At 45.9% G+C, this 27,983-nt stretch overlaps 1 protein-coding gene across 4 annotated transcripts in view; it reads right to left on the bottom strand.

The window, feature by feature from the left end:
- CYYR1 (cysteine and tyrosine rich 1) overlaps window positions 1-27,983 on the bottom strand; it is a 341,901-nt gene that overhangs the window by 101,157 nt on the left and 212,761 nt on the right. For 3 of the 4 annotated variants that reach the window (XM_063956384.1, XM_063956385.1, XM_063956386.1), the window contains one exon: window positions 26,991-27,420. The exons of the other annotated variant lie outside the window; for it this stretch is intronic. In XM_063956384.1, the coding sequence (XP_063812454.1) occupies window positions 26,991-27,069 (79 nt within the window). In that variant the 5' untranslated portion in view covers window positions 27,070-27,420. The remainder of the gene's footprint in view (window positions 1-26,990; window positions 27,421-27,983) is intronic. 4 annotated transcript variants of the gene reach the window in all.

Raw genomic sequence — 27,983 nt, forward strand, 5'->3', positions numbered from 1 at the left:
TTGTGTCGGCCACTAGGGTCGCTTAGCTTAGTCACACAGCTACCTCATTGCGCCTCTTTTTTTCTTTGCATCATGTGCTGTTTGGGGACTATTTTTTTCAAGTGCCATCCTGTCTGACACTGCAATGCCACTCCTAGATGGGCCAGGTGTTTGCGTCGGCCACTTGGGTCGCTGAGCTTAGTCACACAGCTACCTCATTGCGCCTCTTTTTTTCTTTGCATCATGTGCTGTTTGGGGACTATTTTTTTCAAGTGCCATCCTGTCTGACACTGCAGTGCCACTCCTAGATGGGCCAGGTGTTTGTGTCGGCCACTTGGGTCGCTTAGCTTAGTCACACAGCTACCTCATTGCGCCTCTTTTTTTCTTTGCATCATGTGCTGTTTGGGGACTATTTTTTTCAAGTGCCATCCTGTCTGACACTGCAGTGCCACTCCTAGATGGGCCAGGTGTTTGTGTCGGCCACTAGGGTCGCTTAGCTTAGTCACACAGCTACCTCATTGTGCCTCTTTTTTTCTTTGCATCATGTGCTGTTTGGGGACTATTTTTTTTCAAGTGCCATCCTGTCTGACACTGCAGTGCCACTCCTAGATGGGCCAGGTGTTTGTGTCGGCCACTTGGGTCGCTGAGCTTAGTCACACAGCTACCTCATTGCGCCTCTTTTTTTCTTTGCATCATGTGCTGTTTGGGGACTATTTTTTTCAAGTGCCATCCTGTTTGACACTGCAGTGCCACTCCTAGATGGGCCAGGTGTTTGTGTCGGCCACTAGGGTCGCTTAGCTTAGTCACACAGCTACCTCATTGCGCCTCTTTTTTTCTTTGCATCATGTGCTGTTTGGGGACTATTTTTTTCAAGTGCCATCCTGTCTGACACTGCAGTGCCACTCCTAAATGGGCCAGGTGTTTGTGTCGGCCACTAGGGTCGCTTAGCTTAGTCACACAGCTACCTCATTGCGCCTCTTTTTTTCTTTGCATCATGTGCTGTTTGGGGACTATTTTTTTCAAGTGCCATCCTGTCTGACACTGCAGTGCCACTCCTAGATGGGCCAGGTGTTTGTGTCGGCCACTTGTGTCGCTTAGCTTAGCCATCCAGCGACCTCGGTGTAAATTTTAGGACTAAAAATAATATTGTGAGGTGTGAGGTGTTCAGAATAGACTGGAAATGAGTGAAAATTATGGTTATTGAGGTTAATAATACTATGGGATCAAAATGACCCCCCAATTCTATGATTTAAGCTGGTTTTTTAGTGTTTTTTGAAAAAAACACCCGAATCCAAAACACACCCGAATCCGACAAAAAATTTCCGGTGAGGTTTTGCCAAAACGCGTCCGAACCCAAAACACGGCCGCGGAACCGAACCCAAAACCAAAACACAAAACCCGAAAAATTTCCGGTGCACATCACTAGTCCAGACGCACATATTTTAATACTTACCTTTCCGGAGTCCAACATCGGCTCTGCATTCACAGCAGAAATCGCAGCCATGCATGCACAGTAGTCAAATTAGTCTCTGGTACACGGCGGGCGCCATGTTTCCGGAGACCTGCACATGCGCAGTAGACTACGGCACAATGCCGGAGACTACTGCACTGTGCAGGGAAGGGGGCCCACCTGGAGGTGCAAATGGGCCCCTCTCCTCTGTTGAAACGCCCCTGCCCTGTGAAGTAAGACTTGACTATTGAAGTCTAATAATAGAATAACCATTTAGATTAAAAGCCATTTAAAATACTTACATGCTTTGTAAGCTGGCTGCGGGAGACTTGCCCACTTTTCTGGGGGTTGGGAGTGCCACGCGATTTTCAGCACCCTGCCGGCCGTTCTTGGAAAGTAGGCAAGTATATGTTAAGATGGCCCTGTTTAGGGCAGAGCAAGTGGTTCTTATCTGCCGTCAAAATACACTGCTCAAAAAAATAAAGGGAACACTTAAGCAACACAATGTAACTCCAAGTCAATCACACTTCTGTGAAATCAAACTGTCCACTTAGGAAGCAACACTGATTGACAATCAATTTCACATGCTGTTGTGCAAATGGAATAGACAACAGGTGGAAATTATAGGCAATTAGCAAGACACCCCCAATAAAGGAGTTGTTCTGCAGGTGGTGACCACAGACCACTTCTCAACTCCTATGCTTTCTGGCTGATGTTTTGGTCACTTTGAAAGCTGGCGGTGCTTTCACTCTAGTGGTAGCAAGAGACGGAGTCTACAACCCACACAAGTGGCTCAGGTAGTGTAGCTCATCCAGGATGGCACATCAATGCGAGCTGTGGCAAGAAGGTTTGCTGTGTCTGTCAGCGTAGTGTCCAGAGCATGGAGGCGCTACCAGGAGACAGGCCAGTACATCAGGAGATGTGGAGGAGGCCGTAGGAGGGCAACAACCCAGCAGCAGGACCGCTACCTCCTCCTTTGTGCAAGGAGGAACAGGAGGAGCACTGCCAGAGCCCTTCAAAATGACCTCCAGCAAGCCACAAATGTGCATGTGTCTACTCAAACGATCAGAAACAGACTCCATGAGGGTGGTATGAGGGCCCGACTTCCACAGGTGGGAATTGTGCTTACAGACCAAAACCATGCAGGACGTTTGGCATTTGCCAGAGAACACCAAGATTGGCAAATTCGCCACTGGCGCCCTGTGCTCTTCACAGATGAGAGCAGGTTCTCACTGAGCACATGTCACAGACGTGACAGAGTCTGGAGACGCCAAGGAGAACGTTCTGCTGCCTGCAACATCCTCCAGCATGACCGGTTTGGCAGTGGGTCAGTAATGGTGTGGGGTGGCATTTTTTGGGGGGGCCGCACAGCCCTCCATGTGCTCGCCAGAGGTAGCCTGACTGCCATTAGGTACCGAGATGAGATCCTCAGACCCCTTGTGAGACCATATGCTGGTGCGGTTGGCCCTGGGTTCCTCCTAATGCAAGACAATGCTAGACCTCATGTGGCTGGAGTGTGTCAGCAGTTCCTGCAAGACGAAGGCATTGATGCTATGGACTGGCCCGCCCGTTCCCCAGACCTGAATCCAATTGAGCACATCTGGGACATCATGTCTCGCTCCATCCACCAGCGCCACGTTGCACCACAGACTGTCCAGGAGTTGGCAGATGCTTTAGTCCAGGTCTGGGAGGAGATCCCTCAGGAGACCATCCACCACCTCATCAGGAGCATGCCCAGGCGTTGTAGGTAGAGATGAGCGCCTGAAATTTTTCGGGTTTTGTGTTTTGGTTTTGGGTTCGGTTCCGCGGCCGTGTTTTGGGTTCGAACGCGTTTTGGCAAAACCTCACCGAATTTTTTTTGTCGGATTCGGGTGTGTTTTGGATTCGGGTGTTTTTTTCAAAAAACACTAAAAAACAGCTTAAATCATAGAATTTGGGGGTCATTTTGATCCCAAAGTATTACTAACCTCAAAAACCATAATTTACACTCATTTTCAGTCTATTCTGAATACCTCACACCTCACAATATTATTTTTAGTCCTAAAATTTGCACCGAGGTCGCTGTGTGAGTAAGATAAGCGACCCTAGTGGCCGACACAAACACCGGGCCCATCTAGGAGTGGCACTGCAGTGTCACGCAGGATGTCCCTTCCAAAAAACCCTCCCCAAACAGCACATGACGCAAAGAAAAAAAGAGGCGCAATGAGGTAGCTGTGTGAGTAAGATTAGCGACCCTAGTGGCCGACACAAACACCGGGCCCATCTAGGAGTGGCACTGCAGTGTCACGCAGGATGGCCCTTCCAAAAAACCCTCCCCAAACAGCACATGACGCAAAGAAAAAAAGAGGCGCAATGAGGTAGCTGTGTGAGTAAGATTAGCGACCCTAGTGGCCGACACAAACACCGGGCCCATCTAGGAGTGGCACTGCAGTGTCACGCAGGATGTCCCTTCCAAAAAACCCTCCCCAAACAGCACATGACGCAAAGAAAAAAAGAGGCGCAATGAGGTAGCTGTGTGAGTAAGATTAGCGACCCTAGTGGCCGACACAAACACCGGGCCCATCTAGGAGTGGCACTGCAGTGTCACGCAGGATGTCCCTTCCAAAAAACCCTCCCCAAACAGCACATGACGCAAAGAAAAAAAGAGGCGCAATGAGGTAGCTGACTGTGTGAGTAAGATTAGCGACCCTAGTGGCCGACACAAACACCGGGCCCATCTAGGAGTGGCACTGCAGTGTCACGCAGGATGTCCCTTCCAAAAAACCCTCCCCAATCAGCACATGATGCAAAGAAAAAGAAAAGAAAAAAGAGGTGCAAGATGGAATTGTCCTTGGGCCCTCCCACCCACCCTTATGTTGTATAAACAAAACAGGACATGCACACTTTAACCAACCCATCATTTCAGTGACAGGGTCTGCCACACGACTGTGACTGATATGACGGGTTGGTTTGGACCCCCCCCAAAAAAGAAGCAATTAATCTCTCCTTGCACAAACTGGCTCTACAGAGGCAAGATGTCCACCTCATCTTCACCCTCCGATATATCACCGTGTACATCCCCCTCCTCACAGATTATCAATTCGTCCCCACTGGAATCCACCATCTCAGCTCCCTGTGTACTTTGTGGAGGCAATTGCTGCTGGTCAATGTCTCCGCGGAGGAATTGATTATAATTCATTTTAATGAACATCATCTTCTCCACATTTTCTGGATGTAACCTCGTACGCCGATTGCTGACAAGGTGAGCGGCGGCACTAAACACTCTTTCGGAGTACACACTTGTGGGAGGGCAACTTAGGTAGAATAAAGCCAGTTTGTGCAAGGGCCTCCAAATTGCCTCTTTTTCCTGCCAGTATAAGTACGGACTGTGTGACGTGCCTACTTGGATGCGGTCACTCATATAATCCTCCACCATTCTATCAATGTTGAGAGAATCATATGCAGTGACAGTAGACGACATGTCCGTAATCGTTGTCAGGTCCTTCAGTCCGGACCAGATGTCAGCATCAGCAGTCGCTCCAGACTGCCCTGCATCACCGCCAGCGGGTGGGCTCGGAATTCTGAGCCTTTTCCTCGCACCCCCAGTTGCGGGAGAATGTGAAGGAGGAGATGTTGACAGGTCGCGTTCCGCTTGACTTGACAATTTTGTCACCAGCAGGTCTTTCAACCCCAGCAGACTTGTGTCTGCCGGAAAGAGAGATCCAAGGTAGGCTTTAAATCTAGGATCGAGCACGGTGGCCAAAATGTAGTGCTCTGATTTCAACAGATTGACCACCCGTGAATCCTTGTTAAGCGAATTAAGGGCTGCATCCACAAGTCCCACATGCCTAGCGGAATCGCTCCCTTTTAGCTCCTTCTTCAATGCCTCCAGCTTCTTCTGCAAGAGCCTGATGAGGGGAATGACCTGACTCAGGCTGGCAGTGTCTGAACTGACTTCACGTGTGGCAAGTTCAAAGGGCATCAGAACCTTGCACAACGTTGAAATCATTCTCCACTGCACTTGAGACAGGTGCATTCCACCTCCTATATCGTGCTCAATTGTATAGGCTTGAATGGCCTTTTGCTGCTCCTCCAACCTCTGAAGCATATAGAGGGTTGAATTCCACCTCGTTACCACTTCTTGCTTCAGATGATGGCAGGGCAGGTTCAGTAGTTTTTGGTGGTGCTCCAGTCTTCTGTACGTGGTGCCTGTACGCCGAAAGTGTCCCGCAATTCTTCTGGCCACCGACAGCATCTCTTGCACGCCCCTGTCGTTTTTAAAAAAATTCTGCACCACCAAATTCAAGGTATGTGCAAAACATGGGACGTGCTGGAATTTGCCCATATTTAATGCACACACAATATTGCTGGCGTTGTCCGATGCCACAAATCCACAGGAGAGTCCAATTGGGGTAAGCCATTCCGCGATGATCTTCCTCAGTTGCCGTAAGAGGTTTTCAGCTGTGTGCGTATTCTGGAAAGCGGTGATACAAAGCGTAGCCTTCCTAGGAAAGAGTTGGCGTTTGCGAGATGCTGCTACTGGTGCCGCCGCTGCTGTTCTTGAGGCGGGAGTCCATACATCTACCCAGTGGGCTGTCACAGTCATATAGTCCTGACCCTGCCCTGCTCCACTTGTCCACATGTCCGTGGTTAAGTGGACATTGGGTACAACTGCATTTTTTAGGACACTGGTGAGTCTTTTTCTGACGTCCGTGTACATTCTCGGTATCGCCTGCCTAGAGAAGTGGAACCTAGATGGTATTTGGTAACGGACGCACACTGCCTCAATAAATTGTCTAGTTCCCTGTGAGCTAACGGCGGATACCGGACGCACGTCTAACACCAACATAGTTGTCAAGGCCTCAGTTATCCGCTTTGCAGTAGGATGACTGCTGTGATATTTCATCTTCCTCGCAAAGGACTGTTGAACAGTCAATTGCTTACTGGAAGTAGTACAAGTGGGCTTACGACTTCCCCTCTGGGATGACCATCGACTCCCAGCGGCAACAACCGCAGCGCCAGCAGCAGTAGGCGTTACACGCAAGGATGCATCGGAGGAATCCCAGGCAGGAGAGGACTCGTCAGAATTGCCAGTGACATGGCCTGCAGGACTATTGGCATTCCTGGGGAAGGAGGAAATTGACACTGAGGGAGTTGGTGGGGTGGTTTGCGTGAGCTTGGTTACAAGAGGAAGGGATTTACTGGTCAGTGGACTGCTTCCGCTGTCACCCAAAGTTTTTGAACTTGTCACTGACTTATTATGAATGCGCTGCAGGTGACGTATAAGGGAGGATGTTCCGAGGTGGTTAACGTCCTTACCCCTACTTATTACAGCTTGACAAAGGGAACACACGGCTTGACACCTGTTGTCCGCATTTCTGGTGAAATACCTCCACACCGAAGAGCTGATTTTTTTGGTATTTTCACCTGGCATGTCAACGGCCATATTCCTCCCACGGACAACAGGTGTCTCCCCGGGTGCCTGACTTAAACAAACCACCTCACCATCAGAATCCTCCTGGTCAATTTCCTCCCCAGCGCCAGCAACACCCATATCCTCCTCATCCTGGTGTACTTCAACACTGACATCTTCAATCTGACTATCAGGAACTGGACTGCGGGTGCTCCTTCCAGCACTTGCAGGGGGCGTGCAAATGGTGGAAGGCGCATGCTCTTCACGTCCAGTGTTGGGAAGGTCAGGCATCGCAACCGACACAATTGGACTCTCCTTGTGGATTTGGGATTTCGAAGAATGCACAGTTCTTTGCTGTGCTGCTTTTGCCAGCTTGAGTCTTTTCATTTTTCTAGCGAGAGGCTGAGTGCTTCCATCCTCATGTGAAGCTGAACCACTAGCCATGAACATAGGCCAGGGCCTCAGCCGTTCCTTGCCACTCCGTGTGGTAAATGGCATATTGGCAAGTTTACGCTTCTCCTCCGACAATTTTATTTTAGGTTTTGGAGTCCTTTTTTTTCTGATATTTGGTGTTTTGGATTTGACATGCTCTGTACTATGACATTGGGCATCGGCCTTGGCAGACGACGTTGCTGGCATTTCATCGTCTCGGCCATGACTAGTGGCAGCAGCTTCAGCACGAGGTGGAAGTGGATCTTGATCTTTCCCTAATTTTGGAACCTCAACATTTTTGTTCTCCATATTTTAATAGGCACAACTAAAAGGCACCTCAGGTAAACAATGGAGATGGATACTAGTATACAATTATGGACTGCCTGCCGACTGCAGACACAGAGGTAGCCACAGCCGTGAACTACCGTACTGTACTGTGTCTGCAGCTAATATAGACTGGTTGATAAAGAGAAGATGTCTATGTAACTATGTATGTATAAAGAAGACTGAAAAAAATCCACGGTTAGGTGGTATACAATTATGGACGGACTGCCTGCCGAGTGCAGACACAGAGGTAGCCACAGCCGTGAACTACCGTACTGTACTGTGTCTGCAGCTAATATAGACTGGTTGATAAAGAGAAGATGTCTATGTAACTATGTATGTATAAAGAAGAATGAAAAAAAACCACGGTTAGGTGGTATACAATTATGGACGGACTGCCTGCCGAGTGCAGACACAGAGGTAGCCACAGCCGTGGACTACCGTACTGTACTGTGTCTGCAGCTAATATAGACTGGTTGATAAAGAGAAGATGTCTATGTAACTATGTATGTATAAAGAAGAATGAAAAAAATCCACGGTTAGGTGGTATTACAATTATGGACGGACTGCCTGCCGAGTGCAGAGACACAGAGGTAGCCACAGCCGTGAACTACCGTACTGTGTCTGCTGCGACTGGATGATAAATTATATAAAAAATATATATATATCACTACTGCAGCCGGACAGGTATATATTATATATTATATAATGACGGACCTGCTGGACACTGTCTGTCAGCAGAATGAGTTTTATTTTTATAGAATAAAAAAAAAAAAAACACACAAGTGAAGTCACACGACGAGTGTTTAACTTTTTCAGGCAATCACAATATAAGTATACTACTAACTATACTGGTGGTCAGTGTGGTCAGGTCACTGGTCAGTCACACTGGCAGTGGCACTCCTGCAGCAAAAGTGTGCACTGTTTAATTTTAATATAATATGTACTCCTGGCTCCTGCTATAACCTATAACTGGCACTGCAGTAGTGCTCCCCAGTCTCCCCCACAATTATAAGCTGTGTGAGCTGAGCAGTCAGACAGATATATAATATATATAGATGATGCAGCACACTGGCCTGAGCCTGAGCAGTGCACACAGATATGGTATGTGACTGACTGAGTCACTGTGTGTATCGCTTTTTTCAGGCAGAGAACGGATATATTAAATAAACTGCACTGTGTGTCTGGTGGTCACTCACTATATAATATATTATGTACTCCTGGCTCCTGCTATAACCTATAACTGGCACTGCAGTAGTGCTCCCCAGTCTCCCCCACAATTATAAGCTGTGTGAGCTGAGCAGTCAGACAGATATATATAATATTATATATAGATAATAGATGATGCAGCACACTGGCCTGAGCCTGAGCAGTGCACACAGATATGGTATGTGACTGAGTCACTGTGTGCTGTGTATCGCTTTTTTCAGGCAGAGAACGGATTATAAAGTAAACTGCACTGTCCTCACTAGTAAACTCTCTCCACTCAGTCTCTACACTTCTACAGTAACAGTACTCCTCCTAGTCAGCTCCAGTAAATCTCTCTCAGTCTCTTATAATCTAAATGGAGAGGACGCCAGCCACGTCCTCTCCCTATCAATCTCAATGCACGTGTGAAAATGGCGGCGACGCGCGGCTCCTTATATAGAATCCGAGTCTCGCGATAGAATCCGAGCCTCGCGAGAATCCGACAGCGTCATGATGACGTTCGGGCGCGCTCGGGTTAACCGAGCAAGGCGGGAAGATCCGAGTCTGCTCGGACCCGTGAAAAAAACCATGAAGTTCTGGCGGGTTCGGATTCAGAGAAACCGAACCCGCTCATCTCTAGTTGTAGGGAGGTCATACAGGCACGTGGAGGCCACACACACTACTGAGCCTCATTTTGACTTGTTCTAAGGACATTACATCAAAGTTGGATCAGCCTGTAGTGTGTTTTTCCACTTTAATTTTGAATGTGACTCCAAATCCAGACCTCCATGGGTTAGTAAATTTGATTTCCATTGATAATTTTTGTGTGATTTTGTTGTCAGCACATTCAACTATGTAAAGAACAAAGTATTTAATAAGAATATTTCATTCATTCAGATCTAGGATGTGTTATTTTAGTGTTCCCTTTATTTTTTTGAGCAGTGTATTATGATCCCTTGCCCCACTAATGATAGTCCTGTCACTGGTAAATTAGTATTTAAAGAAACAACAACAACAACAAAAAAATAGGATTTTAATCCTTTTCTTGTAGTCCGTAGAGGATGCTGGGGTCCACATTTGTACCGTGGGGTATAGACGGGTCCACTAGGAGCCATGGGCACTTTAAGAGTTTAATAGTGTGGGCTGGCTCCTCCCTCTATGCCCCTCCTACCAGACTCAGTCTAGAAACTGTGCCCGAGGAGACGGACATACTTCGAGAGAAGAAAATACACAGATAGTGATGAGATTCACGGGATCCGGTCTGAAGATCGACAGTGTCTAGGTCGACAATGTTTAGGTCGACCACTATAGGTCGACAGTCACTAGGTCGACATATATGGAAGGTCGACAGGGTTTTTAGGTCGACATGTGCTAGGTCGACAGGTCTAAAGGTCGATATGAGTTTTTCACATTTTTTTTCTTTTTTAAAATTTTTTGTTACTTAACGATCCACGTGGACTACGATTGGAACGGTAAAGTGTGCCGAGCGAATCGGTAGCGGAGCGAAGGCACCATGCCCAAAGCATGGCGAGCGAAGCGAGCCATGCGAGGGGACGCGGTGCACTAATTTGGGATCCCGGTCACTCTACGAAGAAAACGACACAAAAAAAAAAATCCTCATGTCGACCTTTAGACCTGTCGACCTAGCACATGTCGACCTAGAAACCCTGTTGACCTTCCATCCATGTCGACCTAGTGACTGTCGACCTATAGTGGTCGACCTAAACATTGTCGACCTAGACACTGTCGATTTGATGAACCACACCCGATATTCACACCAGCTCACACATAACAAGGCAAACCAGGCTAAACAGCCTGAACAAACCTCAGCAACAGCTGGAAAACAGTACTTACGCAAGTAACAACACAGTACTAAACCAAGTAAGAAGGCAGTACTGAACCAAGCAACAAATGCAGGAAAACGAAGCACTGGGCGGGCGCCCAGCATCCTCTATGGACTATGAGAAAAGGATTTACCACTTGGTAATTAAAATCCTATTTTCTCTTATGTTCTAGAGGATGCTTGGGTCCACATTAGTACCATGGGGATGTACCAAAGCTCCCAGTTCGGGAGGGAGAGCGCGGAGGCTCCTGCAGAACTGACTGACCAAACTGTAGGTCCTCAGTGGCCAAAGTATCGAACTTGTAGAACTTAGCAAACGTGTTTGACCCCAACCAAATAGCTGCTTGGCAAAGCTGTAAAGCCGAGACACCCCGGGCAGCCGCCCAGGAAGAACCCACCTTACGAGTATAGTAGGCCTTAACAGACTTTGGACACGGCAAGCCTGCCGTAGAAAAAGCATGCTGGATAGTGAACCTGATCCAGCGAGAAATTGTCTACTTAGAAGTAGGACACCCAATCTTCTTGGGATCATAAAGGACAAACAGAGAGTCCGACTTTCTGTGACGTGAAGTCCTCTTCACATAAATAGTCAAAGCCCTCACAACATCCAAGGACTTTGAGGCAATTGAGGATCAGTAGCCACTGGCACCACAATAGGTTGGTTGATATGAAAAGCTGACACAACCTTCGGAAGAAACTGCTGACGCGTCCTGCGCTCAGCTCTATCTTCATGGAAAATCAAGTAGGGGCTTTTGCAGGACAATGCCCCCAACTCAGACACATGCCTAGCCGAAGCTAATGCCAACAGTGTGACCGCCTTCCAAGTGAGAAACTTGACCTCAACCTCCTGTAGAGGCTCGAACTAATCCGATTGCAGGAACTGCAACACCACGTTAAGATCCCAAGGTGTCGTAGGAGGCATAAAGGGAGGCTGGATGTGCAGCACCCCTCCCAAGAAAGTCTGAACCTCAGGGAGGGAAGCCAACTGTGTCTGGTAGAAAATGGACAAGGCTGAAATCTGGACTTTTATGGAGCCCAAACGTAGGGCTTGCAGGAAGAGGAGAAACCACCCAAGTTGAAATTCCACCATAGGAAACTTCTTGGATTCACACCAAGACACATACTTTTTCCAAATGCAATGGTAATGTTTAGACGTTGCTCCTTTCCTAGCCTGTATCAGGGTAGGAATAACTTTGTTTGGAATGCCCTAAGATCTGGCGTTCAACCTCAATGCCATCAAATGTAGCCGTGGTAAGTCTTGATAAGTGAACGACCCCTGTTGTAGAAGGTCCTCCCAAAGAGGAAGAGGCCTCGGATCTTCCAGTAGTAACTCCAGAAGATCTGTGTACCAAGCCCTTCTTGGCCAGTCTGGAGCAATGAGGATCACCTGAACTCTTGTTCTTTTGATTATTTTGAGAATCCTTGGAATGAGTGGAAGTGGGGGGAACACATACACTGACTTGAACACCCACGGAGTTACCAGGGCGTCCACCGCCACTGCCTGTGGGTCCCTCGACCTGGAACAATACCTCTGAAGCTTCCTGTTGAGGCGTGAGGCCATCATGTCTATTTGAGGTACAAGACTTGTCACCTCTGCAAACACCTCTGGGTGGAGGCCCCACTCTCCCGGATGGAGATCGTGTCTGCTGAGGAAGTCCGCTTCCCAGTTGTTTACTCCCGGAATGAAGATTGCTGACAGCGCCATCGCGTGTTTTTCTGCCCAGAGGATGATTCTTGTTACCTCTGACATGGCAGCTCTGCTCTTCGTTCCGCCTTGTCGGTTTATGTAGGCCACTGTCGTTACATTGTCCGACTGCACTTGAATGGCCCGATCTTTTAGAAGATGAGCCGCCTGTAGAAGACCGTTGTACACGGCTCTTAGTTCCAGAATGTTTATTGGAAGGCTGGATTCCAGACTTGACTACCTTCCTTGGAAGTTTTCCCCCTGGGTGACTGCTCCCCAACCCCTGAGACTTGCATCCGTGGTTAGAAGGATCCAATTCTGAATCCCGAACCTGCGGCCCTCCAGTAGGTGAGAAGTTTGCAGCCACCAGAGGAGCGAGATTCTGGCTTTTGGTGACAGACGTATCCTCTGGTGCATGTGAAGATGAGACCCTGACCATTTGTCCAGGAGATCCAGCTGGAAAGACCGTGCATGACATCTTCCGTACTGTAGAGCCTTGTAGGAGGCAACCATCTTCCCCAGAAGGTGAATGCACTGATGACCCGATGCTCGGGCTAGCTTCAGGACATACCATACCATTGATTGGATCACCAATGCTTTCTCCACCGGCAGAAACACCATCTGCACTTCCGTGTCGAGAATCATCCCCAGGAAGGTCTTCTTGTCGGCTCCAAATGCGACTTTGGAAGATTCAGGATCCAACCATGATCCCGGAGCAGTCGAGTTGTGAGAGCAATGGACTGCAACAACTTCTCCCTGGACGATGCTTTTATCAGCAGATCGTCCAGATATGGAATTATGTTCACACCCTGTTTGCGGAGAAGAAGCATCATCTCTGCCATTACCTTGGTGAACACCCTCGGTACTGTGGATAGGCCGAATGGCAGCGCCTGGAAGTAATAGTGACAGTCCAACAGCACAAATCTGAGATAAGCCTGGTGTAGCGGCCACATAGGAATGTGAAGGTAAGCATCCTTGATATCTAAGGACACCAGGAATTCCTCCTCCTCCAGACCTGAGATCACCGCTCTCAGAGATTTCATTTTGAACTTGAATTCCCTCAAATATGGATTTAATGATTTGAGGTTCAATATTGGTCTGATCGAACCATCTGGCTTCGGCACCACAAAAAGGTTTGAGTAGTAACCTTTGTTTTCCAGGTGAGACGGTACTGGAACAATGACATTTGCCCTTTTCAATCTTTGAATGGCTTCTTGTAAGATAGCCCTTTCTGTCAGCAAAGCTGGTAAGCCTGATTTGAGAAATCTGTGAGGTGGGAGCTCTTGAAAATTCAGTCTGTACCCCTGAGATACAATATCTTGAACCCAGGGGTCATAAACGTGCTCCCACCTGCCCGACCTCCAGGCTGGGAGGTCCACCGTCATGCTGAGGATTTTAAGGAAACATAGCCCGGCTTCTGTTCCTGGGAACCTGTCAGTGCAGGTTTTCTGGATTTTCCCCGACCACCTCTGAAGAAGGTGGAAGGGGATTTGGACTTCTTAACCTTTGCGGTCCGAAAGGACTGCATTGTAGATGCAGAAAAGGATTTCTTAGGCGTCGAATCGGCTGAGGGAAGAAAGGTTGACTTACCTGTGGCTGCCGTGGAGATCCACGCATCAAAATCCTCCCCAAATAGAGCCTGACCTGTGTAGGGTAGGTTCTCCACACTGTTCTTGGATTCCGCATCTGCAGACCATTGGCACAGCCAGCGTCCCCTGCGTGCCGAGACAGCCATGGAAGATGTCCGTACAGTCAGATTACCAAGGTCCTTCATGGCCTCCACCATGAAAACCGCAGAATCCTGTATGCGACGTAAAAACATTTCAATGTCACTTCTATCCATAGTATCTAAATCCTCTAGTAATATGCCTTACCACTTTACTATGGCTTTAGAAATCCATGCACAAGCAATAGTGGGCCTAAGCACCACACCTGAAGCAGTGTATATGGATTTGAGCGTAGTCTCAATCTTGCGGTCTGCCGGTTCTTTCAAAGCGGTAGACCCAGGGACATGTAAAACCACCTTTTTAGACAGTCTAGAAACAGAAGCGTCTACTCTAGAAGGGGTTTCCTACTTTTTCCTATCCTCTTCAGGGATAGGAAAAACAACCAGAACTCTCTTTGGGATCTGGAATTTTTTCTCTGGGTTTTCCCAGGATTTTTCAAATATTGCGTTTAATTCCCTAGATGCAAGAAAGGTAAGGGAGACTTTCTTATTGTCTGTAAAGAAAGCCTCCTCGACCTGTTCAGGTACCTTGTCAGTAAAGTGTAAAACGTCCCGAATGGCCTCAATCATTAGCTGCACCCCTTTAGCAAGGGATGCCCCCCCCCTGCAGTATGTCCCCATCACCGTCACCCGTATCAGAGTCGTTATCCATGTCGACTTGCATTACCTGGGCCAGCGCCGTAACCAGACATTTTAGCGCTGTGTGCAAGAAACAGCATCGGCACCCCCCCCCCCCCCCCACCACCACCACCACCATCACCAAATATAAAATGGGGCCAAAAATATAAGGGCGTGGCTTGGCATGGCCACATAGCTCCCTTTTACACAGTACGGCAGGTAAAGTCCCATTTTGCACAGTATGGCAGGCAGAGTTCCTCTTTCACACAGTACGGCAGTTAGAGTCCCCTTTTTACACAGTACGGCACGTAGAGTCCCCCTTTTTACACATTAGGCAGCATAGCCCCCCCTTTTACACATAAGGCAGGCAGAGTCCCCCTTTTTACACATAAGGCAGCAGACAAATCCTGCGCTAACAAAGATGTATGATGCTGCTCCCCTTAAAAAGTCCCCTGTTAGTGGAACTGGGATTTAGACTTGGTTTAAATTATGTTTAAAAGTAGGCGCAAAAACATTCCAAATTATTCCTTGTTGGACAATAAATTTGACTTTCCAATAAGGAGTTTAGCTAGACATCTTTCTCCATAATACCCATATAAGATTACCAAGAGTAATTAAGCACCCTTAAACAGTTTTGTTCTAATTTAAAAAACAAACAAACAAAAAAAACAACTTTTAGATTTGTTGTTCAACGAGAAATTAAACTACTTTATTTTTAGGTGTTTTGAAATCAATTTATTGAATTAAACTATATATATATATATATATATATATATATATATATATAAAGCAACCAGGGTTGTCTGCACTCACAGTAAAATAAAATTTGCTGGGGTGTCACTCAAGTTCATTAGAGCCAGGCATCTACCTTTTTCCATGAGCATATATGTCTTTGTATAGAGTGCACTCACCAGACTGTTATTAGAGCCAGCAGGATTTTTATTCAGACATCAGGTAAACATCACACACCGACGTTTCGGTCCTATCTGGACCTTCTTCAAGGTTTAACTGTCACCAACATGACTTATCTATATATAGCCATCACCTTAATTATATTCTAATAAAAACAGACATGGAACATATATGACATGGACATACACATACAAACATATTATAACAACAATCCTACCTATTCAGATCCCTTCATGTCCCCACATGATCCGTGTATTATCCATCCCGTATATTCAAGTAATGAAGTGGATATTCACTTATTCCCGCTGTGCCGCCAGACAGTATGAACCGCACGCCGGCGGGAGCGGAAGCGACCACATCTCTCCTGAAACGCAACCACGTGATCCCGACATGTGGTGCCCACATGTGTCCAATCACTGCGACACTATGCGTCATATGTGTTACGTGCGTCATCACGCGCGACGCCTATACTCTCATGAGGCATCCGCGTCATCACAAATTCTTTCAATGTATGCAGGGTACGCTGCCTAGCAACGTAGTTACCTAGGAAACCCTCGTTATGCATCTGTGCCCGTCAAGTTTACACATGTCGTAGGAGCGTTACATTTACGTGGGGTAATCCTTATGTATCCCCACATGACAAATAATGGACATGAAGGAATCTGATGGCACTTAGATAAAAATAGCTAGAGAATAAAGACCATCGTGTATCATATTAGAACTATCAAATTAACAATACATAATATAAATATAATGCAAAATGTAGGCTTTAACAGTATCATGGATCATGTGCAAACAAGACCAGTGCAGACCGGAACACATTCAGGAAAAAATATATATCCACAAAATCAAAATTATAAAAAAATCAAAAATATATGAAAAAACTAAAAAAACCCTAATCATTATGACGGGATTTGAAAATCCACCAATATGCCAGTCCTTTCCTATTATAGGAAAATATTGAAATGTACTGATTCATTCAGGCCCTTCGGGTAAACAGTCTCTAATTTATGTATCCAATATGCCTCTCGGCGTAGAAGTATCTTGGCACGATCACCGCCCCTCGGTAGTGGTGGAATTCTGTCTATAACCATGTAGCGTAATGCTGTTAACTGATGTTGATGTTGTACAAAATGACGTGCGACTGGTTTGTCCGACCCACCAGTTTTCAATGCCAATCTGATATTTGATCGGTGGTTTGAAATCCGTTCACGGAATGATCTTATTGTTTTGCCCACATATATTAGTGAGCATGGACATATCAAGATATATACCACATAATCAGAAGTGCACGTTAGACGGTGTTGTATAGATATCCGTCGGCCATCGTGTGGGTGCGGGAAACTGTTGCCAGTCAGCATACTTCTGCATATAGTGCAATTAGGGCACTTATAGCAACCCAGTTTCTTTGAGGGTAGCCAATTATCTACTTCTTTGCCAACTGATTGATCAGGACGCATAAGCATATTTCGCAGATTGGGTCCCCGTCTGTATGCAATCAATGGTTGCTTTGGGAGAACATTTTTAAGTACACCATCCGTAGCCACTATATCCCAATTTTTCTTGATAGCGGATCGCGTAGCAAAGCTACCAGTATCATATGTGGTTAGAAACACAAACGGTTTTTCTGTACTCTCTGCTAGGCTCTTCTTGTTTTTCTCAACCCTGAGTCGCTGTTCAGCTGTTTTCAAACAGCGTTCAATGATATCAGGATGATATCCCCTATCAAGAAATCGATGTTGCATATCTCTAAGTTGATCCTCTAGGATTTTTGAGTCCGAATTGTTTCTCATAACTCTAATAAACTGGGAAATGGGTAGACTTTCCTTAAGGGGTTTTGGGTGGTAGCTACTATAGTGTAACAATGTGTTCCGGTCTGTAGCCTTCCTGTACAACTTAAATCCATAACCCCCATCTGTGGCAAACACAGTCACATCCAAAAAGTTGATTGACCTATGATTACATTCCATCGTAAATCTAATTGGTGTGTCAAGTTGATTCAGGTGCGACAACATATCCTCCAGGGCTGTTTTATCTCCAGACCACAGGATGAATATGTCATCTATAAATCGTTTGTAATAACCGATACTACCCCCAAACATCGGTAATATGTATTGCTGTTCATATTCATTCATATACAAATTTGCATACGACGGGGCTATGTTACTCCCCATCGCGGTCCCTGATGTCTGGAGGTAGTACCGGTCACCAAATCTGAAGTAATCTCCTTTTTCCTTTTTACACATAAGGCAGCAGAGTCCCCCTTTTTTACGTGTGTGCGTGTGTGTCCACCTGTTACAGCACTGCGGCATCCAGGATCAGCTGCAGACACTCATATACAGTCCAGTCGCTCACTATCCCCCTACAGTGCTGAGGCGCTGGGAATCCCTGGCGGCATCACTACGGGCAGCAGCGGCTCATATACGGAAGCAGGCGGCGGCAGAATTACCGCACGGCGGTGTGTAACACTAGGTGCCTGCGCCACTGCTCTCTGTCCCTGACAGAGGCGGCGGCTGAAGATAGGCACCGGCGGACAACGGACATTTCAACACTCCCTCATAACATAAAATGGCCGCACGTGCGGGGTGTGCTGCCAGATGGTGCGCCTTCAGGGCAGTTGCGCTGTGGGCAAGGCACCATTGGCACACACCTAGTTACGGCCCTGACCTGGGCAAGAGCACGCTTTTGGGGACATAAACCAGGGAACTTAGATGAGGTAGTGGGAGTTGAATACGACAAAACCTCCACAGATTGTTTTAAAACCTGTGTTTCAGTCTCATAATGAGCTATCCTAGATGAAATCTGGGATATCATACCCTTAATAGAAGCCACCCACTTGGGTTCGGGTTCAGAGGGCTGAGACAGTGTATTGCATTCCTGAGTACATGACAGGGTCAGCGCTCCCTGTCAGCGACTCTGTAGCGTGATCTGCAGGGAGGAAATGGAGCTGGTGAGTGATAAATCCGCTCTGAGGAGAAGCTCCGCCCCCTAAAATGGCGCATCTTCCCGCACTTCTAGAGATTATACTGGCCTGAGGTAAATGTTGCTAGCAGTAGTACAGTGTCCCTGATAGCTGCTGTGACCAGTTTAAGGGTGTTTGCGCTGGCCTAGGGCGCCCCTCACAGCGCCGCACTCTGTACCTCTGAGCCCTCTGGAGTGCAGCTTCAGCACTGCACTCCCACCCTGATGTCGCCATTCTCACCGGATCCCCACTTGTCGGGTCACCGGTGTCCAACTCACCACCGACGTCTTCTGGCTCTGTTAGGGGGCGGCGGCAGTGCTGCGGGAGCGAGCGGTCACCTCGGGGGCTTGCGATTGATACCCTCAGGAGCTCAGTGTCCTGTCAGCGGAGCTAGTGGCCATTAACCTCAAAGGGTTGGACACTACTCCCCCACTAAGTCCCACGAAGCAGGGAGGCTGTTGCCAGCAGCCTCCCTGTGCCTTACTCTAATAAAAATAAGTAAACTAGAAAAACTCCTATGGAGCTCCCCTAGCTGTGACCGGCTCCTCTGGGCACATTTTCTAAACTGAGTCCGGTAGGAGGGGCATAGAGGGAGGAGCCAGCCCACATTATTAAACTCTTAAAGTGCCCATGGCTCCTAGTGGAACCATCTATACCCCATGGTACTAATGTGGACCCCAGCATCCTCTAGGACGTAAGAGAAATCTATGTTGGATTGCAACTTAATTACTGCATTGTTGATAATCAATACAAACACTCTCTATGGGGTGTATCCAATTAGCCGTGATAACACGATCCACAGTCACGGCAAAATTTATTGCACCTATCTCCCGAAAAATCAGCTTATCGCAGCTTGCGCAATAAATGTTACTTCACTGCTGATTGGTTGCCATGGGCAACTTCTCCACTTGGACACTTCTCCACACGTCTCACTGCTTCATGAATAGACCCCTCGTGTCAAATAACTGCTATATGCATTTTTAAACATGAATAAATTATACAAAGCTATTTTTTTCCAGCAAAATAAGTGCTCTCATTAAATTTGGGGTACATACAAATTTGTATAAATATATATTTGGGTCATTTTAGATTACTTTTTTTTTTTAAAAAAAAGGTGAAACAGCCCAATTACTCCCCACTGCAAGTTTAAAAACACTTGTCTCACTAATAAAGCACCCCAATATACCTGTCCCATACCTTGTACCCAAATTTCCATCACTTTGTATCTTTTGACCCCAAAATGACATGTCATTATTGGCCAATTAAAAATAATTTACCTTAAAATAGGGATTTTGTACTACTTATTACCTGCTCAGAGATGGTGAAGAGAAATTCCCGATAAACTCTATCGATGTTAACTTTTCGTCGCAAATTGGATACCAAATTATCACAAATGTGATAATTTATTGTGAAACCATGTTATCGTGGCTTATTGGATACTCCCCCTATTAGTGATTTACAGCCCATGAACCATGTTATTAAGTATCCTTTCACTGAGATGAAAAACTATAATAACATGTCACCCAATTTGTCAGTAACTGGAAGAATTAAGGATGCAGGTGGACATCAAAATGCAGGAACTCGCAGTACGTTTACACTGGATGTGACTCTTGAACTTACCTATCCCTTGCTCCAGGGCTGTGACTGGGAGTAATGACCTCAGGGCCACTTCCTGGCTTTAAGCTGCTAATCGCTAAATAACCGGATTTAACAGAATCCCCATCTCACTCTGCGGAGACAGCTTCCAATAATAACAATTATCAGTTAACATCAAGAAATGGCTATTTGCATAACTAAAGACAGCTTTTCCCTCAGGAAACTTGAAGACGAGTTGGCCATGGAATTTTATGGATCCCATAGAATATGTTCCGCTGATCCTAAGTTCTTGGAACAAAATGCCTAACTTACATTACTTATTATAGGCAGCAGAGAAGACCTGGAACAGCTGGACCCCAAACATCTTCTGTAACTAATAAATGGTAACATGAAATGATGAAATATTGTTACAGTAGATAATAAATAATAGAACAAAAAGGAATTTTTTTCCCCTAGTCTGCCGATCATCTAAGTTCACAGGCACATACGGCAGTGTGCAGGACATACATGCAGCTGCTGTAGTTCTGTATCAGCAATAAAAAAATTACAAAAATAAGAAAAAATCCACCTCAGGGTTTGTCCCATTGGATAATCAGGCCGATCAGACAACATTAAACTGCCTCCATGTGTGTACACATAAATGACAAGTAGCATCTGATTGTTTGCTATGGGCGATATCTCCACTTCTATATAATGTGCGCTATAGAAATAACTGGTAATAATAATAATAATAGTAAATTTACTGCTTAGAATATATCATTGTTGGGATTGGGGCAATAAATCACTAGTGTGTACATTCAAAATTTGATGTTCTCAATATGGTTTAATTACTATGAAAATTGTGGTCAGTCAGATTGTGAGTGAATCGTTCAGGTATACACCAGAGATGTGCAATTTTGGTTTTTCAGAAATCCGAACTCATCCGAATTTAGGGGATCTGGTTCGAACCGAGCCCCAATTCGGGGTTTCCCTTGGTTCAGGACTCGGATTTAAGATCAGAATTTGGGGTTTTGGATTGCTTGTAAGTCCCTCAGCAGAGGCAGAACTCTGGGAGGCAACGGAGTCATCTGCCGCCGGGCTCCTGCTCTGAAGGGGGGCACATCTCCACCCATTCTGTGACACCATTGAATTAAGTTATTTGATAGCTGCCGCTGTCTTTTCAGTGGCCGACTTGCTCACTGGTCCCTGCACCTTACAAATCACACCCTCTGTATTATACTGAATATACACATTTTACAAGTGTCACACCCAGGAAACCACGACCTATAACACTGGAAGCAGGCACCTTACTGATGAAGCTGTTTGCTCCTGTATAGGAAATATTAGAATTTTAACTATATGAAGATACTTCTCTGACAATTACACGTAACTTCTACTTCATATAGTTAGAATTCTCATAACTCCATCAGTAAAGTGTCTGCTGTTAGTGTAACAGGTCATGGGTTCTAATCCTGGGTATGACTGCTAAGAAATGTGTGATTTAAAATAAAAGACAATTAAATGTATAAATACAGTATATACATTTTTTTTCAGAACATACGCACACATACATACATATATTTATCTTAATATAGGAAATAGGGGTGCACCAATATTTATCTCGCCTCCGGGCAACTGGGACGAACTTACGCCACTGTCCCTCAGTCATGATAAGAGAGTGTGGTCAATACTGACTGGAAATGAATGTTATTGATTAGAATCCCTTAGAATGTAAGCTCTCACGAGTAGGGCCCTCTTCCCTCATGTGCTTATCCTTTTCTTACTTTAATAATCCTCAACTGCCCAAATCCCGCAGTTTTTTGGCCACCTGGAACTTATCTCTATGTCGTTTACTGGTGTAGTTATGCTTAGTTACCCTGTACTTGTCCTATATTGTCTTCAACTGTAAGTCACTGTTTTCCTGTTTTGATTATGTGCATATGTACTTTGTAATTGGGTGCTGCGGAACCCTTGTGGAACCATATAAATAAAGGATAATAATAATAATAATAATAATAGTAATAATAATAAAAATAATAATAATTGATGTTAATAATACTTTAGAAGAAAAATAGGTCCAACTCCAAATTGTATGATTTTTCTACATTTTCAAGAAATCCAAATCTGAATCCGAACCAAAACACTTGAAGGTGGTTTTGCCAAAACCGAAAACCAAAGCACGAAGGTCCGCACACATCTCTAGTATGTATCAGGCACAGCAGCATAAAGGCAGCAGAGCTTAGCACTATCCCCCACACAGCTCACACATAGGGCCTAATTCAGACCTGATCGCTAGCAGGCGATTTTTGCACTGCTGCGATCAGATAGTCGCCGCCTACAGGGGGAGTGTATTTTAGCTGTGCAAGTGTGCGAAAGCATGTGTAGCAGAGCTGTACAAACAGATTTTGTGCAGTGTCTGCGCAGCCCAGGACCGTAATTGATGTCAGGAACCCTCTCTGCAAAAGCTTGGACACGCCTGCCTTTTTCCAAACACTCCCAGAAAATGGTCAGTTGCCACCCACAAACGCCTTCTCCCTGTCAATCTCCTTGCAAACGCCCGTGCAAATAGATCCTTTGTACAAACCCATCGCTGAGCGGCGATCCGCTTTGTACCTGTGCTACGCGCCTACGCATTGCGGTGCATATGCATACGCAGTTTAGACCTGATCGGCCGCTGTACGAAAAAGCAGCCTAGCGATCGGGTCGGAATTACCCCCATAATCAGCATAATGGGATCAATGCAATTACATGTAAGCTTGCATAAAATTTGCATACTGTACATTCACCTGCTTGGGGCTGTGCACAAAATACACAAAATTTGCTAGGAAAATGGATCGCAAATTTGGAATTGCATTGCAAATTAAATTCTGGTAAGAATTTGCCATGAAAACGACTCACAGAACCTAACTTTGGCCATAAAGGTATAAATCTTACATTAATAAAAAATATATACTGTTGTTCTTAGGCTTCTACAGAACTTGGTAAACAAAACCAATGTTAGTAAAATATGATCAGGTACTGTGGTGAACCAAAATTCACAGTGATTCACTGGCTCAGAACCAATGAAATGCAGAGAAATTTGATGCAACCGTTGCAAAAATCATTTGCAGAAAACTTTTCCTATAAATAGTTCTTAAACTTGTCAAATGCAAAACATTTCACCTATCTGAAGCATGGACCATCTCAATATCTCAGAGCAAAAGAATAAGAAATTGCCGTTTTCCAAATTTTTTATATTTTTTAACATTTCCACCCGGAATAAACCATATTAACCTTACTGGATAGCTGGGAAAATATAGGGTGACTTATTAAATACAACTTGTTGCTTTTAGATCACATCTTGCTCCTTCAAGGGTTTCTATAATTTAGAATGGATTCCATATGAAAGACATTAGACTGCCAGAACAGTATACAAACTGCATTTCAATACCTCCTGCGGCTCTTCATTATCAGATGAATGCAGTGACTTCTGACACCCATTATGGAGAGCCTTAGAAGGTTTGCCCCAAGGCTGGTATCGCTTTCAGAATACAACATAAAATAAATTGGAAGAGTTTAAATTGATACCAAATCCCCAGATGTACAGCACCGGATAATAAATATAATACTATTGGGGGGTGGTATTCAGTATGCCGGCTGTTGGGATCCCGGCGCTCAGTATACCAGCGCCAGAATTCCGACACCCGCCATACCGACAACTATTCTCCCTCTTGGGGGTCCATGACCCCCCTGGAGGGAGAACCGTGCCCGCAAGGAGCTCATTTGCGCTCGCTCAGCTGCCAGTATACCGGCGGTTGGGTTGCCGGCGCCAGTATGCTGGCCGCCGGGATCCCGGCCTCCGGCATACCAAACTACACCCCTATCGGGAAGGCTAGTTATGTCTAAACCGCAACAAAAATTGTTTACGGTTCACAAATCATTGTGAGCTTTGTGTCTTTCCAAACCGCCACACATCAAAGCTCATTTTATGTAAACCACAGATTCTAAAATAAGGTTTTGTTGGACAGTGGCATCTGATTGGCTGTGGTTTTAATCTACCAAAAGTGGGCAAGTCTCCCGTAGCGAGCCACCACCTGGCTACAGCCGCCCATTTCCTGAATTAAGTGGGCGGAACAGGTGATTGCGTTGAAATGCGTCATTGTGGCCCCACCCCTGTATCACAATGGCTGCATTGTCCAGTGCGCAATGGAGTGGAGGGGGACTGCGGTGATGTCACCATGTCCCATGGGTATCCGGTCTTTAGGTCGACAGCACTTAGGTTGGCTCTCATTAGGTTGACCACTATTGGTCGACATGCATTAGGTCGACTTGGTCTATAGGTCGACATGGAAAAAGGTTAACATGGAAAAAGGTAGCAATAAGTTTTTTTTTTTTAAACTTTTTCATTCTTTACAATCTACGTGGACTACAATTGGGAATAGTAACCTGTGCTGAGCGCAGCGGTAGCGGTGTGAGGCACCTTGTCCGAAGCATGGTGAGTGAAGCGAGCCAATGCGAGGGGATACGGTGCAATAATTGGGGTTCCCGGTCACTTTGCGAAGAAAACGACACCAAAAAATTGTAAAAAACTCATGTTGAACTTTTTCCATGTGGACCTAATGACTGCGTCGACCTATTGCAGGTGTCGACCTAGTTACTGTCGACCCTATGATCCACACCCGTTCCCAGCACCTCCGACTTCTGTTGCGCCGATTCAACCACGAGGTAGCGGTATAAGTAAGTGTATCACTATACTACATAGCAGATATCTTAGTGGGATCTGGTCAGGATCATGGCGGTCGGGATCCTCTTATTATGTATTGATTATTTCCATTTCTTACATGTTTATTTACACAGGAGCATCCGGAAAGCAGCTGCTGCCAATACAGACACCAGTGTGTGTTCTCAGCTGCTTGCCTGCACTCACACTACTACTTGCTGCCATTTGACGTGTCACAGGTTTTAAAACTGCCATCTGGTATAAATATTAACCTAGCCTTATAGGTAGCTGCCATTGAAACTAGGTGATCAGTACAACTTCCTTGTCAATAGCGAGGCCACACTATGCCAATATAGGAACCAGCTTACATACACAACTGTCTTCCAGTATCTACACCAGTGTGCGCTTACCAGTCTCCCAATACAGGGGCTGCCCCTACAGCGTGTTGGGTATGGGTGACCGGCGGCCGGGATCCCGGCCGGCAGCATACCGAAGCCAGGATCCCAGCAGCTAGAATGCCGGCGGGGAGGGGGGGGGGGGGGGGGACGAGCACAACGAAGATTCTATTCCCGCTCGATGGCTGTCACGACACCCACGAGTGGAAATAGTCCTTGGCTCCCTACCGGCATTCTGGCTCTGGGATCCCAGCGTCGGTACTGTATGCTGACCGGGTGTGGTTCATCAAATCGACAGTGTCTAGGTCGACAATGTTTAGGTCGACAGTCACTAGGTCGACATGGATGGAAGGTCGACAGGGTTTCTAGGTCGACATGTGCTAGGTCGACAGGTCTAAAGGTCGACATGAGGATTTATTTTTTTTTGGTGTCATTTTCTTCGTAGAGTGACCGGGATCCCAAATTAGTGCACCGCGTTCGCTCGCCATGCTTCGGGCATGGTGCCTTCGCTCCGCTACCGCTTCGCTCGGCACACTTTACCGTTCCAATCGTAGTCCACGTGGATCGTTAAGTATGAAAAAATTAAAAAAAAGAAAAAAAATGTGAAAAACTCATGTCGACCTTTAGACCTGTCGACCTAGCACATGTCGACCTAGAAACCCTGTCGACCTTCCATCCATGTCGACCTAGTGACTGTCGACCTATAGTGGTCGACCTAAACATTGTCGACCTAGACACTGTCGATCTTCAGACCGGATCCCATGCTGACCGCCGGGATGGTGACTATATCCCCCTACAGCTGCTGTCTCTGAATATTGATGCTTCTAGCTATCAGACAGATACTAGGATATACATACAGCTGTGTGCCTATGCAGAACATTCGGACCTGGGGCCTAATTCATGTTGTGATGAGACCGCAATTTCTCAGTATGATGCGCCCTGCACGTGCGAATAGTTCATGTGGTTGGCCCGCATTAACTGCAAACGCCTCTGCCTGATTGACAGACAGAGGCGTTCATGGGGCGGGGGGCAGTGAGGGAGCATTTTCAGGGTGGCGCCAGGGAAACGGGGGCGTGACGGCAGTGTTTTTAGGATGGTTGGGTGTATCACACGCAGCCGCTCCAATAAAAAAAACTGCAGCGGAACTCCAGGAGGCTTCCATAGTTTCTGCAATTGTGGCGCGATGGCAATTAGAGCGTGATACTCTTACTGAATTAGGCCCATGGTCTGAGGGCTGGCCTAGCATATAGATGGTGTAACGTGCGGTATCCTGCGGTGTAAGCTGAGCAGGCGATCTGTGCTGTGCACGAGTTACTGTAAGTGAGCTGTTATAATTTATGGTGGTCTGATCGCCACCGTTGGTACGTTACCTGTTTTTACCCGGTAATTGAATTTGGGAAGTTTTGAGGGGAGATCAGAAGTGTTCTGAGTGCTACAGCTATAGGACAAGCTATATAACAAGATCTGTTCTATATAGTGGATGCAATCAAACTGGGACTTGTAGTTCCACAATAAGACTTGTGAGGTGAACTGTTACTTGCACACTTTTCTTAATATATATGTGTGTATATATATATATATATATATATATATATATATAATGTTATTTATATAGCATTTTTCTCGTAATGGGACTCAAGGCGCTTTACATTTCCCTTTATAGCACAAAATACAAAACAACAGTGGATATTAGTGACATGCTTTAGTGTATAGGTAGTTTTGAGTCTACTACAGATATATATATATACAGGTATATATTCATACATATTATACACATGGATGTATGATCTTCAGGCTGAAGCTTGACTGACCTGTGCTGAATGCTGAGAGCAGAAGACCTATCCGGATACTCGTGTGACAGTGGCTGGATGATGACCCCGTTATGTCCATCCAAATTTGCAGACAGTCTGAGCCGTGACTCCCGGAGACAGTAGTAGAGTGTCCTGGAGGGAGTTGATTTCATGTAGTTCAGGATAACATGTATCGGGGTATGATTTGGGTTCCGTCCTTGTCACCGGCAGCCCCTCACACAATGCTGCAAAGCTGCTGTCCTCCCCACAGATTTTCTTTGTGTGAGAATTCCCTTCTCCTTCCTCTTGTCTAATAGCTTTTCCTGATGCCTCCATTCTCAGATTTCACATTGCAGCCTGGTGGGTGGCACAGAGAGTGCTGTGTGTGTGTGTGTGATATCCTCCAGGCACTTTTATCTTTTGTGGAAAGTTAGCAGCATTTTCTTATCTCCTACATAATGACAGAAAACCTTTACAGAACTTTTTAAATGTTTCGTTTTCTTGAACACATTTTTTTCATCTTCCTAGGGTAAAACATCGCTCATTTTCTAGAATTTCAAATTAAAAATGATATTGTTTGTTGAAATCATAACTGTTGTGGGAGCAGTGAAGCCATCTTATATTACATATTCACAGTACTGATTCTGAGGGGAAACAAAATCTCCAAAATTAAAATCAGGATATAACAATCTAGCCGGTAGGCTGTGCATTTATTTTTGAAGTGTGCATTTTTATCAGTGTGCTAAAATTGACACATAGCAGCGTTCTGTCAGCGTTCATTCCAAGTGAAACAGAAGGAAAACAGAAGGACACCAAACTAACAAAACATAGAAAACTGGAGAACTAATAACAAATGTGAGTTCACTTACTCTTCTTATCACTCACCTCCTGATTGTTGAATCTGATTAAATAACACTGAACTACCTTACTAAAGGGCCATATAGACGGGCCGATGCGGGGAGAGATGTGTGCTGAGCGTGTGGGGGGAGACGGGGGGGGGCGCTCACTTCACCC

This window comes from Pseudophryne corroboree, chromosome 2 (assembly GCF_028390025.1).
Source record: "Pseudophryne corroboree isolate aPseCor3 chromosome 2, aPseCor3.hap2, whole genome shotgun sequence".
Taxonomy (NCBI): domain Eukaryota; kingdom Metazoa; phylum Chordata; class Amphibia; order Anura; family Myobatrachidae; genus Pseudophryne; species Pseudophryne corroboree.